The sequence below is a fragment of the Rhinopithecus bieti genome, unplaced genomic scaffold, assembly GCF_001698545.2.
Source record: "Rhinopithecus bieti isolate Rb0 unplaced genomic scaffold, ASM169854v2 scaffold_6380, whole genome shotgun sequence".
Classification (NCBI taxonomy): domain Eukaryota; kingdom Metazoa; phylum Chordata; class Mammalia; order Primates; family Cercopithecidae; genus Rhinopithecus; species Rhinopithecus bieti.
In genome coordinates, this window is record NW_016806642.1 from 4,641,746 (window position 1) to 4,657,855 (window position 16,110).

At 37.9% G+C, this 16,110-nt stretch overlaps 1 protein-coding gene across 1 annotated transcript in view; it reads right to left on the reverse strand.

Annotated features, from left to right (window-relative positions):
- RAVER2 (ribonucleoprotein, PTB binding 2) overlaps window positions 1-16,110 on the reverse strand; it is a 98,761-nt gene that overhangs the window by 50,860 nt on the left and 31,791 nt on the right. Inside the window, exons 4-5 of the mRNA XM_017877271.1 lie at window positions 9,714-10,183; window positions 6,230-6,421 (exon numbers count right to left, since the gene is read on the reverse strand). Of these exons, the coding sequence (XP_017732760.1) occupies window positions 6,230-6,421; window positions 9,714-10,183 (662 nt within the window). The remainder of the gene's footprint in view (window positions 1-6,229; window positions 6,422-9,713; window positions 10,184-16,110) is intronic.

Genomic DNA, 16,110 nt, shown 5'->3' on the forward strand with positions numbered 1-16,110 from the left:
AAAATAAAATAAAATAAAATAAAATAAAATAAAATAAAAACCAGCTTGATGGATGGGGATATTAATATATATAATTACATAAAAGATAAAATCTTTGAGCTATGAGAAAATGGAGAACTGACAAGGACAACTGGAAACTTTTGCCAACCCAGATACTGCGAAATTGAGAGGGAGAAGGTGATGCATCCAAGAAACTGACATAAAGCCTGTGAGAAACCCCTGGGGAGATAGAAGATGTGAAGGTAAACATCAGCAGAGAGCATGAGAGCGCATGGGTCCACACACAGGATAATTCAGGGAAGCGCTTTTGAGTTGTGTTTGCCTTCAGAGAGCATGGCTTTCTTGGCCAGGACAGCAAGGTGGGAAAACAGCAGCATCACCCCAGTGACAGCCATAGGACCAACGAACAGCAGGATGGCACGCAAGTGCAGAGACAATGGGGACAAGATAACACTAGGCGGGCAGACCAGCTGGTCACTGAAAACCTTCCCAGCTCCCCGACCTTCTCAGGTCCTCCCACACCCACTCTGCAGGATAGAAGAGTTACAGCGGAGGAAGGAAGAACTTGGAAAAGAGCAGGGGTGGAAATGGAAATGAAGAGAGGCTCTCTAAGGTGCAGGGCTGCCTGGCTGGGGTAGGAAAAGGTCTGGGCTCAAGCCTAGATGGTGAAGGCAGAACTTCTCTGCCCTGAGGTCCTTGCCTGCCTTCCCTAAACCCTAGCTAAGACCAGGCTTTAGCTTCCCTCTGTCCATCCCCCTCCCCACAACCCCTAAACAGTGACATACAGAAAGGTGACAGCCCCCACAGGAAATTTATATTCATACATTCAAAAGAAAAATAGCTAGACATTTGGAGAATGCAGTCACTAAAAAATAAAAGCAACAAACTGAACCACCTATAAGACAGAAAGCAGAATCATGAATAGGAAATAATAAGAATGTCAAATAAATGTAATAGACATTACAAAAATAAAATGGATTTTTACTCATAACATGAAGGAAGGACAAGCAGTTATAAAGAATTACCAATGAGAAATGCCAGATTATGAAAAACATAAGTATGGAGAAAAAATAATAGCAGCCCTCACTTACTATAGACTTGGCATTGTTCTAAACACTTTACATGAATTAGATCATTTAATCCTCAAAAAGCCAGTTCTATAAGGTTGGTATTATCTCCATTCTATAGATAAAGAAACTGAAGGAATTCATGAAGCATTATTATTACCCTGTGCTTTAACAGATAGGTTAAATAGTAGAATACATGTGACTAAAAGACAAAATAGTAAGTTTTATTTTTGAGATCTCAGAGTCTTGCTGTGTCGCCCAGTCTGGAGTGAAATGGCATGATCTCGGCTCACTGCAACCTCTGCCTCCCGGGTTCAAGCAATTCTCCTGCCTCAGCCTCCCAAGTAGTTGGGATTACAGGTGCCTGCCACCACGCCTGGCTATTTTTCTTTTGTATTTTTAGTAGAGACTGAGTTTCACCATGTTGGCCAGGCTGGTCTCGAACGCCTGACCTCAGGTGATCCACCTGCCTTGGCCTCCCAAAGTGCTGGGATTACAGACGTGAGCTACCACACTGGCCCAAAATAGTGATCTTAAAGATCCAGTTAAAGAAACTGAAAATTCCAACAAACAAGAAAAAGCTGGGTGGCGAAGAAAATGGAGGTAGAAGCATCAGCACCTGTGATATTAGAAGTCCCTGAAGGAGAAGAAAATAAGATCTTTGAAGAAATAATGGCTGAGAAATTTCCCATTATTAAAGAACAATTGAAGAGCATAGAATGAAAGGGTTCACAGTCTCCCACAACATGATTTTACAAGAAAAAAAACACACTTAGTCACATTTCTTTTGTGTGAAAATTTTAAGAACATCACAGCCAATAACACACAACACGAAAACGCTTCTAAAAAGGCTTCCTTTAAAAGAACATATCTCTACAAGGGAACAAGAAACAAATCAATTATAAGATGTCTTCTTTCTCAGCATCAACATTAGATTCAAGAAGATAATGAATTAATATTTTCAAAGTATTGTAAGAAAAGAACTCTGAGCCTAGATTTTAAATTAATCTAAGTTAATTAATATCACAAAGAAATAAAACATTCTCAACTATACAAGTTCTCAAGTTTTTACCACAAGAATACTATCTTTCGAAATGCCCTAGGAGGAAGCAATCCAGCGAGAAAAGAAATAAATGCAAGATGTTATTATATAATATGTTGAAATTGAGGTATGCAATATCGTAATTTTAATCTTATATGCAAAGACACAACCATAAAAACAACCCAAAAACATTTAAGACTATCCTAATGTAAAAATGTAGACACCAACATGATGATAGGTATAGTAGGAAGGAGGAAGCAGATGGAGGTGAGAATAAGTGGGTAGACAGAAGTTCTGATAAACCTATGCATGTTAAAAAGTTAGGGACAATTGGCCGGGCACAGTGGCTCACCCCTGTAATCCCAGCACTTTGGGAGGCTGAGGCAGGCAGATCGCTTGAGGTCAGGAGTTCAAGACCAGTCTGGCCAACATGGTGAAACCCTGTCTCTACTAAAAATACAAAAATTAGCTGGATGTGGTGGTGCATGCCTGTAATTCCGCTACTCAGGTGGCTGAGTCACGAGAATTGCCTGAACCCGGCAGGCAGAGGTTGCAGTGAGCCAAGATTGTGCCACACACTCCAGCCTGAACGACAAAGCAAGACTCTATTTCAAAAAAAAAAAAAAAGTTAGGGACAGGGACAATCACCAGCAGGATAAAGACAGAATGTGTAACTCTCAAATGACACTAATGAACTTAAGGATAAATCACGATTATCTCAATAGTTATAGAAATATTCTGATAAAGTTCAGCACCTATTTATGATATTTAAAAAAACTCAGAAAACTTGGTATTTCCAAAGGATATGTACCAAAAACCTATAGAAAATGTTATCTAGAATACCTTATTTTTAAGACTGAGATTTCTCACTGTCACTACTATCTGACCGTAAAGGGCCCGCATGCCATGCTAAGGAAGGTGAACTTAAGCAGGCATTAAAGAATATTAAGCAAGAGAATGACATAAGCTGATTTGAGGATGAGAAAGATCTCTCCTGTGCACTGTGCAAGATGGATTAGAAGGGGAAAGACTAACGACATGGGACCACATAGGGAATTATTCTAATCAGAGAGGTGAGAAAAGATAAGATTCTGAGTGAAGTAATTAAGATGCTGACAAGGTCCCAAGGATTTGAGAGATCTTAGGAGATGAAATTGAAATGATGTGCTAGTATTTCTGACATTTACATTAGAAAGTGGGTGAGGGAGACCAATCACAATTAACTGAGTTTTGATTCACATAGTTTTAGTTTGGATGAACTGATGCCATATATAGATATTATAGAACATAGAAAAGCAAGTCCCAGAAAAAAATAGTCTTCTTTGAAATGGTGAAATTGAACTATTTATATAGCATGAAGTGGGAATGTCTAAGAATCCTTTGGAAATATTAATTTAGTACTGAGAGCAGTTTGGTCTAAAATTATATGCTTGAAAGTAATCACTAATAGGCATAAATAACAGGAAGAAAATGAGAAGGCCAAATATGGAAATCTACTGATATCAGCTCTTAGGGAGAAAAAATAAGTTAGGGAAAGAACACACAGGCAGATAGGAAAATGAATGGTGTGGCAGAATTCAAGGTAGTAGAGAGTTTTGTTTTGTTTTTGAGACAGGGTCTTGCTTTGTCACCCAGGCTGGAGCGCAGTGGTATAATCACAGCTCACTGCAGCCTCAAACTCCTGGGTTCAGGTTATTCTTCCACCTCAGCCTCCCAAGTAGCTGGGACTAACAGGTGCAAACCACTAAGTCTAGCTAACTTTTTGTAGAGACAGGGGCTTCACCATGTTTCCCAGACTAGTCTCGAGCTCCTGGGCTCAAACAATCCTCCCACCTTGGCCTCCCAAAGTGCTTGGATTACTGGTATGAGCCACCGTGCCCAGTCAGTAGAAGGTTTTAAATGTTGCAAAGGGACCGACCAATAAAAGACTGAAATGTAGTCACTAGATCTGAATATTTAAAAAACCCCCATTAACTTAATGAGAACAAATTCACTTGAATAGTGGAGGCAGAAACTACATTGCATTAAACTTGAGAGGGAGATGGGAAATTAAGAAATGGTGACAACAAGCGAGGCCTAATTCTTCAAGCAACTCTGGTTATAAACCCCAGTATCTTTTGCTGTGCAAAAGCTCTTTAGTTTAATTAGATCCCATTTGTCTATTTTGGCTTTTGTTGCCATTGCTTTTGGTGTTTTAGTCATGAAGTCTTTGCCCATGCCTATGTCCTGAATGGTATGGCCTAGGTTTTCTTCTAGGGCATTAAAAGAAACTACCATCAGAGTGAACAGGCAACCCACAGAACGGGAGAAAATTTTTGCGATCTACCCATCTGACAAAGGGCTAATATATCCAGAATCTACAAAAAACTTAAACAAATTTACAAGAAAAAATCAACCCCATCAAAAAGTGGGCAAAGGGTATGAACAGACACGTCTCAAAAGAAGACATTTATGCAGTCAACGGACACATGAAAAACTGCTCATCGTCACTGGTCATCAGAGAAATGCAAATCAAAACCACAGTGAGATATCATCTCACGCCAGTTAGAGTGGTAATCATTAAAAAGTCAGGAAACAACAGATGCTGGCGAGGATGTGGAGAAATAGGAATGCTTTTATACACTGTTGGTGGGAGTGTAAATTAGTTCAACCACTGTGGAAGACAGTGTGGCAACTCCTCAAGGATCTAGAACTAGAAATACCATTTGACCCAGCAATCCCATTACTCATTGTGTTACAATGAGAACACATGGACACAGGGTGGGAAACATCACACCGGGGCCTGTCGAGGGGTGGGGGGCTGGGGGAGTGACAGCACTGAGAGAAACGCCCAGTGTAATGATGAGTTGATGGGTGCAGCAAACCAACGTGGCACATGTATACCTATATAATTGGCTGAGTACTCAATAGTCTTCCTTGCTTTGGCATTAACCTACATCTAAGCATACTCATATGCACTCTGCAACCAGACCACTTACCACTCCTCAAGCATGTAAATTCAGCTCATACCACTGTGTAAGTGTTTCTGTTCCACCTAGAGTGACTACTCACTTTCCCATTTTAGGGTTGCCAGATGTAGCAAGTAAAAATACAGAATGTGCAGTTAAATTTGAAGTTCAGATAAACAATGAATGATTATTTTAGTGTAAGTATCTCCAGCAAAAATCTGTATTTCTCTGGCAATCCTATTCACTTCTCAGCAACACAAGTCAATATCTCATCCATTCGTTAATGTCACACTCAAATGTCACCTTCAGCATAAAGTCTTTCCCAATTCCTTCAAAAGTGTATTCCTTCCTTCATTCAATTAACAAATATTTACTATGCTAAGTACTAGGGTAGAAACTGTGAAGAAGGTATAGTCTCCATCTCCAAGGATTCCCCAGGCTATAGAAGTAGAGAAGAATGAGTAGACAGTTACTATAAAGAAGTAAGCACAATGTGCCATGTAAGCAAAAAGCAGGCATGTATTTTCCTCTGAAAACTTCTTGAAAAAAGAGGCGGCTGGGTGTGGTGGCTCATGCCTGTAATCCCAGCACTTTGGGAGGCTGAGGTGAGCGGATCACCTGGGGTCAGGAGTTTCAGACCAGCCTGGCCAACACCCTGTCTCTACTAAAAATACAAAATTAGCCGGGCGTGGTGGCATGTGCCTGTAGTCCCAGCTACTTGGGAGACTGAGGCAGGAGAATTGCTTGAACCCAGGAGGCAGACGCTGCAGTGAGCCGAGATTGCGCCACTGCACTCCAGCCTGCGTGAAAGAGTGAAACTACATCTCAAAACTTAAAAAAGAAAAGAAAAAGAAAAAGGAGGCATGTTACACTCAAAATTTAGAACACAAGAGGAAGTCAATATTTGCTGAATAAATGAAATTCCTTCGAAAATTTCTCAAGATAAATACACTTTACTAAACACAATTTCTTTTTTTGGTAATGACTTCTGGCTTGACTTAACAAAGAAACCATTTAACTAACTTTTTTTTAAAAAAGGAAAGTCTTCAGTGTGATGGAAACGCAATGATAGTGCACTTGACAATCAATTACTTTGGCTAGATTGGATAGATTAAAATAGTATTAGAATTTTCTACACTCTAAAAAAAGAGAAAGAAAGAGAAAAAACTTACCACACGTTGAGCCGCTATCAATGCTGCTAATGTACTTCGCCCTGGCGCTCCGGGGGCACAGAAGGAAACCTGGACTTTGCTGCCCTTGATGGTCATACCATCTGCTGCCTGCTGGACCTCTTCAGCATGCTCCACAGTGCTATATTCAACCACTGCAAAGCCACCAACGTAACTACCTTCATCCTGTGCAAGCTGATACAATACATTCTATTAAACAGTAATTCCGATCTTTACTTAGAAACATTTATTTACAATATATAATTTTCAAATTCAAGAACAAGTGCATTGGAGCATGATACTGGTGGAAATAATGTATTCTTTCTTTATGAAAATGTTTACTAATTGCTTAGATGTACTTCTTCCTGAAGACAGGAAGATAGGAGCCTGTCAAGTCTCTATTCAATTCTTTGATTTTCTTATTTATTTCAACAGTAAAAGCCCAAATGGCAATAGTCTCAACATATTAAGAAACATATAAACTGTTAATTTATAGGAAAATATGAGGACACAATAATTACCCCTTTCCTTAAAAGAAAATCACCAGGTACATGGACAGTGAAACATACTGAACAAATTATTTGACCACACATCAATGGAAAATAAAGTTACTATTATCAAGAGAAGGTAGGAGGAACATTTCATTTTTATTTCACTATTTTAGGAAGATCCCAGGAATTTAGTCAAGTATACCAAGGCAAACCTTATTTAGGAAAACTGTGCCCCAGGTTTATTAAAGGCAACACACAACTTTTATTTCTGAATGTGCCCTAAATAAACTCCTGCCATGTAGAACTCGATTTATTTCCAGTCACCCACCTGTAAGACTGTAAAGGAAGACACTAAAGTCCTGGATCTGAAAAGACTAGTACAAAGAGCGAAAATAAGAACAAGATAAGACACTAAAGCGTTTCTAGGTTTTGAACACGTCTGAATTATCTTAAATACATTCACACTATAAAGTGATAAATGACACAAAATTCAGCTTAGTATGTCTTTGAGCAGACACATTTCCAATACTTCTATTTGGGTTTGCCATCTCATAAGCTGATATTACAACTAAATCACTTCTCAGTCCTTCTCAGTTTCTTTTCTCTTGTTTTTGAAGCTTATCTTTCTTCTACTTCCTTGTATATTTAGATCAGATTTCTATCTTTTCCTTCACATTATTTCTTCCTTTAAAAACTGTCATCAAATATCTTTTCCTACCCAAAGCTTTTCCAATCACACAGGTAAAGGAAAACATCTACCTCTTGTAAACATTTCTCTAACAACCCTATTCCTCTTATAATCCAAACCAGGTCTTAAAATCAGGTTTGTAAAAGCCATTAATTAATCATTTTGGTCTCTTGACCACAAGGCAAAAGGCTGTGTCTTTAATATAGTCTATGCCAACCTACCATGCAAAAGAGCCTGAAGTTAACAGACCCACTGATAAAGAGCCATCTCAAAGCTGCTTTATTAGTCTTTTGAAAACTTTACAAATGTTTTTTATTATTCTATTTCATTATAATGATCTTTATGCCGGTATAAATTATAATATTTTAAGTCTTTCAAAAAACAAAATCATTTTAAGTCCACAGCATTAGTAGTTTCAGAGACGGCTATTTCAGTTCAACATGAGAGTCACTCAACGACACAATGGTCTCACTTGTGATCTAGTTAATTTTCCACTCTTTGGAAGTATTTTAGCAGAAGCTAAATGGTCACTCAAAAAAATGGTAGCAAATATTTTCTATGACATGTAAAGCTATACTAGATAATCTCTAAGGGCTCTTCCAACCCTGAGGTTCACAATTCAAATACAATTTATGATAAATGGCTTTTCTCTTTACATCTGTTTCAAAGGCCTCAAATAAAGGCCACAGGATGACAACATTATATAATTCTTAGTATTCAAGAAGAACATATCAATAAGCTAATCCTAGAGCTTTGGGAGGCCAAGGCAGGAGGATCACTTGAGCCCAGGAGTTTGAGACCAGCCTGGCAATATAGCGAGACCGAGTCTCTACTACAAAAAAAAGAAAATTAAAAAATAGCTGGGCATGGTGATGTGGACTTCTAGTCCTAGCTACTTGGGAGGCTGAGATAAGAAGATCGCTTGAACCCAGGAGTGTGGGACTACTGTGGGCCATGATTCCAGCCTGGGCAACAGAGAAAGATCCTGTCTCAAAAAAATTGTTAAAAATATATATTACTGCAAAATTTCACCCACGTGTGGAAGCTTAAAAAGTTGATCTCATAGAAGTATAGTGTAGAATAGTGGATACCAGGGGCTGGGGCGATTTGTGTCGGGGCTTGGGGAGATACTGGTCAAAGGATGCAACATTTCAGTTGGGTAAGAGAAACAGGTTCAAAAGATCTTTTGGACAACATGATGACTACAGTTAATAACAACATATGGTATTCTTGAAAAATGCTACAAGAGTGGATGTTGTGTTCTTACCACAAAAATGACAACTATGTGAAGTAATACATATGTTAATTAGCTCGATTTAGCCATTCCACAATGTATATATACTTCAAAACATCATGTTATACATGATAAATACAATTTTAACTATCAAGTTAAATAATAAATATATACATTTTAATATAGTTAATATTAAATAATATATTTAATTATATACATAGATAGGTACTCCAACTCCAAAATTTTTACTGCAATACTAGGAAATCAACAAATGTATGATTAAAGAAAAATACAAAGGAGGAGAGGAAACGAGAGGTAAGAGGAAAAGGAGCGTGGATGGGAAGGGAGTGCAGTAAAAGGGAAAAGGGAGAAGGAAGAAATGGAGAAAAACGAGAGAAATAATTGATCAGTTCCTATCAAAACTCTGTAAGGAAAAGAGTTATATACAGTATATATATTTATTTATTTATTAGAATGTATTTAATTTTACTATGATAAAGTGCTTGAAAAGTCTTGCCAGTGTTATCAGTTTTCAGGATCTTCTCTAGATATCTAACCTACCGTGACCACATTAAGATAGAACTACACATTCCTTTTAAACTTCATAATACTTTTCTATCCTCCATTATATCACTCTTCATATAGGATTTGCAATTATTTGCTTACTTGTCCGTCTCTTCTACAAAACTGTGAGGCATTGAGATAGAGTATCTTTCCATTCTCTGCCTTTCCGACACTTGGCATAGTGTCTGGCACACAGAAGATGGTAAATAGAAGTTGGATAGATGAATGGATTGATGGAAAAATGGAGGGACGAATGGATGGAATGAGGTGAATGAGCAAGCAATGGATTTGCTAAGGCATACTTAACTACAGAACAATATACTTTGGCCCATAAACAGAGGAACTGATTTAAAATTTCCCATGAGATCAAAGTCTTCCCTACAGAATAATGCAGAGTTAAATTATCCATTGTGTTAATCATACAGGTATGATAAATCTGTGAGTGTATGTAGATTAGATACATATGTATATATTTTAAAATATTTCCAATAATCTCTTTAAAATACCTACCTGGCAAAATACAGGTTTATGGACACTGGAAAAAATGTGCAACAGCTCTTCTGAATCCCTGTAGTCACTGGGCAGTTTATCAATACAAAGGCACTTAGAATGAATGAGCTCTGAAGCCAATAGATTAACATCCATCCATTGTGCAAAGAGTGCTGATGCTCCCAACTGTTTACCCAATAGCTCCAATCTAGCCTTTGCAGCAAAGTCCTTTTTCATGTATTCCACAAATCCATAGCCTTTGGAATGGCCAGTAACTTCGCTATAGACCAGAAAACATCTCTCAATATTTCCATAAGCACGAACAAGTTCTTCAAACTCTTCTAATGTAAAAGAAATGGGTAGATTGGTAATACACAGCAAAGCATCTGTTGGCTGAAGCTGGACTATTAAGTCTTTTCCTCTAAAAGAATATTGATGAAACATCTGAATTGCATTCTGGGCTTGTTCCCCATTCAATAAGGTAACAAAGGCTGGAAGATAACAAAATGAATTAAAGAGTTTTCTAGGCCAGTGTTTTCGAATTGAAAACACAGTAAGAAATACATCTTACTTCTGTGACCTGGTACACATAAACATATACTTTTTTCTGAAACAAAATTATGAGTTAATATCCCTACTATATGTAATGCATTGTGATTTTTTAATTCTATTTCACTGTGTTTTTAAATGCTGACACCTCCATTAAACTAACTTCATCAACAGTAACCCAAAATAGAAAGTACAGGGATTATATTAGGAGTTTCTCTAATCCTAATAATATATTAGGAGTTTCACTCCTAATCTGACAATATTCTGGGGGGGGTTTTGGTAATCTTTTCCAATAGCACACATATTTGATCTCCTCCCACCTAAAAACCTATGACACAAAATTTTATGAAGGCTTTATATAAAACTTCACTGAAATAAAAATGAAGTTACAAAATCTTTCTTTCTTCCTAGAAAGAGTTCTAAAAGACCCTATTTGACAGCAAGGACCTGAAAAAATGAAGGTACAGCAAAAACATCAAAATGTATAAAGGAGGCCATTTCTTTCTCCAATTTATGTATTTCCTTAATATCAGATTAGATTGACATAACACACAGACACTTATAATTTGGTACACTTTTGATGAATAATATCAAATGAAAAGATTACAGGATTCTGATCTTAAAACAAGATCTTGAATATTCATAAAACAATAAATATAATCGGTCCTGTCTATCTAATGAAGTTGTTCTAGCATCAAGCAACAAACGCATATGACAATTTATATAACTGGAAACGTAATACAAATATAACATTCTAGGTTAATGAAATATTATGTACATTCATATCTGGTAAAATTACATTTTAACCATACCAGTGTGTTTACCTTTTGTAATAAAAGAATATAAAAGGTTTTGAGCAATTTTATAGGAAAAGTTTAAAGCCCCCATTAAAAAAATACATAGCAATCCACAAATTACAAATTGCTCTCTACAAGTTCTTCCTCCCTCCCTCTGAAATATATAGTGAAGTTACTTCCATATGAACATTTAATTTACCCAAATTCAATTAGAACTGCATGACAATATGTTGTATACAGCAAATACGGATATAGCAAGAGACAGAGATGTAATTTAAGTAGCATGGGCAATTCTGCCTGTCATTTCAGTCAACTGCCCTGTCCTCAATTGGTCTTAGTGCCATGCGGCTCTCCGAGTAACAGTCTCTCACCATACTGAGTGTGATGCTAACATTTAAAGAAACACATTTTTTATTTAACACATGCCCCACATGCAAGAAAACTATTGCCAAAGGAACAGCTAACTGTTCCAACATCTCTTTTCCAAAAAATGAGAAAAAAATGGCTTTACTGCCCTTATTGAGAGACTATCTCTTAGTTTCTAACAACCTTTTTAAAAAGGCTTGATTTTGATTCTGTCTTTTTGCCTTATGCTGACATAAAATACCATTTAATTCTGTTTCCCTAAAACAAACAAACAAGCCAACAACAGTTTGTAAATACTGGTTATGTTCTCATATCAGTCCATAAAATCTCAGGTCATATTTAACTCGAATTCTCAGGGCATTTGAACCTATAAATCATTCCCTTTCTACCTTTTTTTTTTTTTTTGAGACGGAGTCTGACTCTGTTGCCCAGGCTGGAGTGCAGTGGTGCCGATCTCAGCTCACCACAACCTCCGCCTCCCAAGTTCAAGCCGTTCTCTTGCCTCAGCCTCCCAAGTAGCTGGGACTACAGGGCCTGCCACCACACCTGGCTAATTTTTGTATTTTTAGTAGAGACGAGGTGGTGCCATGTTGGTCAAGCTGGTCTCGAACTCCTGACCTCAAGTGATCCACCAACCTCAACCTCCCAAAGTGCTGGGATTATAGGCCTGAGCCACTGCACTAGGCCTTTCTTAACTTTCCATCTTGATGTACTCTTTCTTGATTCACCTTATAACTATCCAAGCTCTTTTCTCTATTTCCTTTGCTAGCTCTCTGTCCTCCACTCACACCTGTAAGGTAGTACTCCTTGGGGGGCCTTCCTGGCAGAGTCACATACAGTAACACCTGTGTGGCCACATGTTACTCAATGTGTGGCTGCTGAATATCTTTTTTCTCACTCTACACCCTCTTCCTCTGGGGGCAATCATGCCCATTCCCATGTATTCTGTATCATGTGCCAGATACCAAGTTTGGCACTGGAAATGTTTTGGTGAACAGAACAGGTAAGATCCCTTTCAACACAGAGCTCACAATCTAATAGGGGAAGCCAGACGTTTAACAAAGAATTACAAATGTGGTGTTACCAAAGGGGCAGTATGAGGGGCTATGAAAGCAATGAGCAAAATAACCTCATCTGAGGACTTGCAAAAGGCCTCCTATACCATTATAACCCCCAAATCCATGTTTCTAACCTTTAGTGCCACATACATCTTCATATTGACTCCCAAACATAACTCACAATTCTCATCCTCTCTCTGCCAAAAAACAAAAACAAAAACAAAACAATTAGGAAAAGAGGAAGTCAAATTGTCTCTGTTTGCAGATGACATGATTGTATATTTAGAAAACCCCATCGTCTCAGCCCAGAATCTCCTTAAGCTGATAAGAAACTTCAGCAAAGTCACAGGATACAAAATCAACGTGCGAAAATCACAAGCATTCCTATACACCAATAACAGATTAACAGAGAGCCAAATCATGAGGAAACCCCCATTCACAATTGCTACAAAGAGAATAAAATNGATGTGAAGGACCTCTTCAAGGAGAACTACAAACCACTGCTCAAGGAAATAAGAGAGGACACAAACAAATGGAAAAACAATCCATGCTCATGGATAGGAAGAATCAACATCGTAAAAATGGCCATACTGCCCAAAGTAATTTATAGATTCAATACTATCCCCATCAAACTACCATTGACTTTCTTCACAGAATTGGAAAAAACTACTTTAAATTTCACATGGAACCAAAAAAGAGCCCGCACAGCCAAGACAATCCTAAACAAAAAGAACAAAGCTGGAGACATCATGCTACCTGACTTCAAACTACACTACAAGGCTACAGTAGCCAAAACAGCATGGTACTGGTACCAAAACAGATATATAGACCAATGGAACAGAACAGAGGCCTCAGAAATAACACCACACATCTACAACCATCTGATCTTTGACAAACCTGCCAAAACAAGCGATGGGGAAAGCATTCCCGATTCAAGAAAGGGTGTTGGGAAAACTGGCTAGCCATATGCAGAATGCTGAAACTGGATCCCTTTCTTACACCTTATACAAAAATTAACTCAAGGTGGATTAAAGACTTAAACATAAGACCTAAAACCATAAAAAGCCTAGAAGAAAACCTAGACAATACCATTCAGGACATAGGTGTGGGCAAAGACTTCACGACTAAAACACCCAAAGCAATGGCAACAAAAGCCAAAATTGACAAATAGGATCTAATTAAACTAAAGAGCTTCTGCACAGCAAAAGAAACTATCAGCAGAATGAACAGGCAACCCACAGAATGGGAGAAAATTTTTGCAATCTATCCACCTGACAAAGGACTAATATCTAGAGTCTACAAAGAACTTAAACAAACTTACAAGAAAAATACCCAACCCCATCAAAAAGTGGGCAAAGGATATGAACAGACGCTTCTCAAAAGAAGACATTTTTGCACCCAACAAACATGAAAAAATGCTCATCATCACTGGTCATCAGATAAATGCAAATCAAAACCACAGTGAGATACCATCTCACGCCAGTTAGAATGGCAATCATTAAAAAGTCAGGAAACAACAAATGCTAGAGAGGATTTGAAGAAATAAGAACACTTCTACACTGTTGGTGGGAGTGTAAATTCATTCAACCATTGTGGAAGACAGTGTGGCAATTCCTCAAGGATCTAGAACTAGAAATACCATTTGACCCAGCCATCCCATTACTGGGTATATACCCAAAGAATTATAAATCATTCTACTATAAAGACGCATGTGCATGTATGTTTACTGCAGCACTATTTACAATAGCAAGGATTTGGATCCAACCTAAATTTCCATCAATGATAGGCTGAATAAAGAAAATGTGGCACATATACACCATGGAATACTATGCAGCCATAAAAAAGGATGAGTTCATGTCCTTTGCAGGGACATGGATGAAGCTGGAAACCATCATTCTCAGCATACTAACACAAGAACAGAAAATCAAACACTGCATATTCTCACTCATAAGTGGGAGGTGAACAATGAGAACACATGGACACAGGGAGGGGCACATCACACAACGGGGCCTGTCAGGGAGTGTGGGGTGGGGAGGGAGAGCATTAGGAGAAATACCTGATGTAGATGACAGGTTGATGGGTGCAGCAAACCACCATGGCACATGTATACCTATGTAACAAACCTGCACATTCTGCACATGTACCCCAGAACTTAAAGTATAATTTAAAGGAATCCTAATACTTCTCATCTTCCTTTATTCCCTATTTTAGCTGGTCACACAACACTCACAAATCAGAAACCTGGGAATTAACCTAAACTCTGTCTCCCTCATTTCCCATATAAAAGGAATCCTCAAATTCCACCTGTCTAATGGGTCTTGAATCCATCTTCCTTTCTTCATTCCTCTAGCTTTTTCTTTTTTTAATCCTTTCTCCACAGTGACAATAAAGTGATCTCTAAAAAACAGAAGTTTAATTGTGCCTGTTTACTGCCTTAAATGCAAAGGTTTGCTATTACTCACAGAAAAAGCCGAGTGCCAGGTTGTTAATCACACTCTACAATGCCCATTATATCTAACTCCAGCCTCGTTAACTGCCATACTTCCTCCCTTCCACAACAGCTCTTTATTCTCCAAGAACACTGAAATATTTGTAGCTCCCTGTAGAGATCCAGTTATTTCAGGTATCCATATATCACACATTTAATTCCCCTGCCTATAACATCACTCCCCATACCTTAGGATACCTGGAACCTTTTAGCTGATTTTCAAATTCAGTCCATGCATTACTCTATGATGATCTCCAGGAAGCCTTCCCAGGTCCTCTCTTAGAGTTAACCATTCCTTATTTTTTTATACCTCTCTATCTTGAACATTGCTCGGATTATTGCATAGATCACACCACATCGTAGTCTATTTGCTTAGATGCCTGCTACCCTACTAAACTGTGAGCTCCCTAAATTACTAATGAAAGTATTCCACCAACTATCTTAGTGCATGACGTATGGTAGAAGTTTTGCGTTAGATGAATGAATAAATAAATGCATCTATAAATCAACTAAATTTAAAACTGAAAATCTCTTTTTCCTTTTCTTAGGTATCTGCATTTATTCAACTCAGGTTTTATGGAAGAATTTAAATAACATAACGAAACAAATTTAAAAGTTCAGGCAGTAGGGAAAGGAGGTCACATTTTCTGTTCTATAGCTTCTTCCATGTTTTTCCAAGACCACAAATTCTCTAAAAAAATAAATAAATAAATAAATAAATTCACACACTGGTTCTTATGGAAATGGTAGATGTCACTCTACAGAAAAAAGGCTGGAAGGGAATTTGGGATTAATTATATTATTATTTTCCCTGTGAAATTTAAATATCCCACAATTGGTCCCAATTCTTTTAAAAGTCATTGCGTGGTCTACTATTTAGTTTATTATTGGGTCCAATTTGAAGGCAAGAATGTGCCAAAACTTTTTCCCCTAATGTATCCTATTTTACTATAATATTTTCCTCATATCTACCACAGAAAGCTCTGGTTGCAAGGTTATAGTTTAGAACTGTAACCATCTTTCGGCCGGGCGCGGTGGCTCAAGCCTGTAATCCCAGCACTTTGGGAGGCCAAGATGGGCGGATCACGAGGTCAGGAGATCGAGACCATCCTGGCTAACACGGTGAAACCCCGTCTCAACTAAAAACTACAAAAAACTAG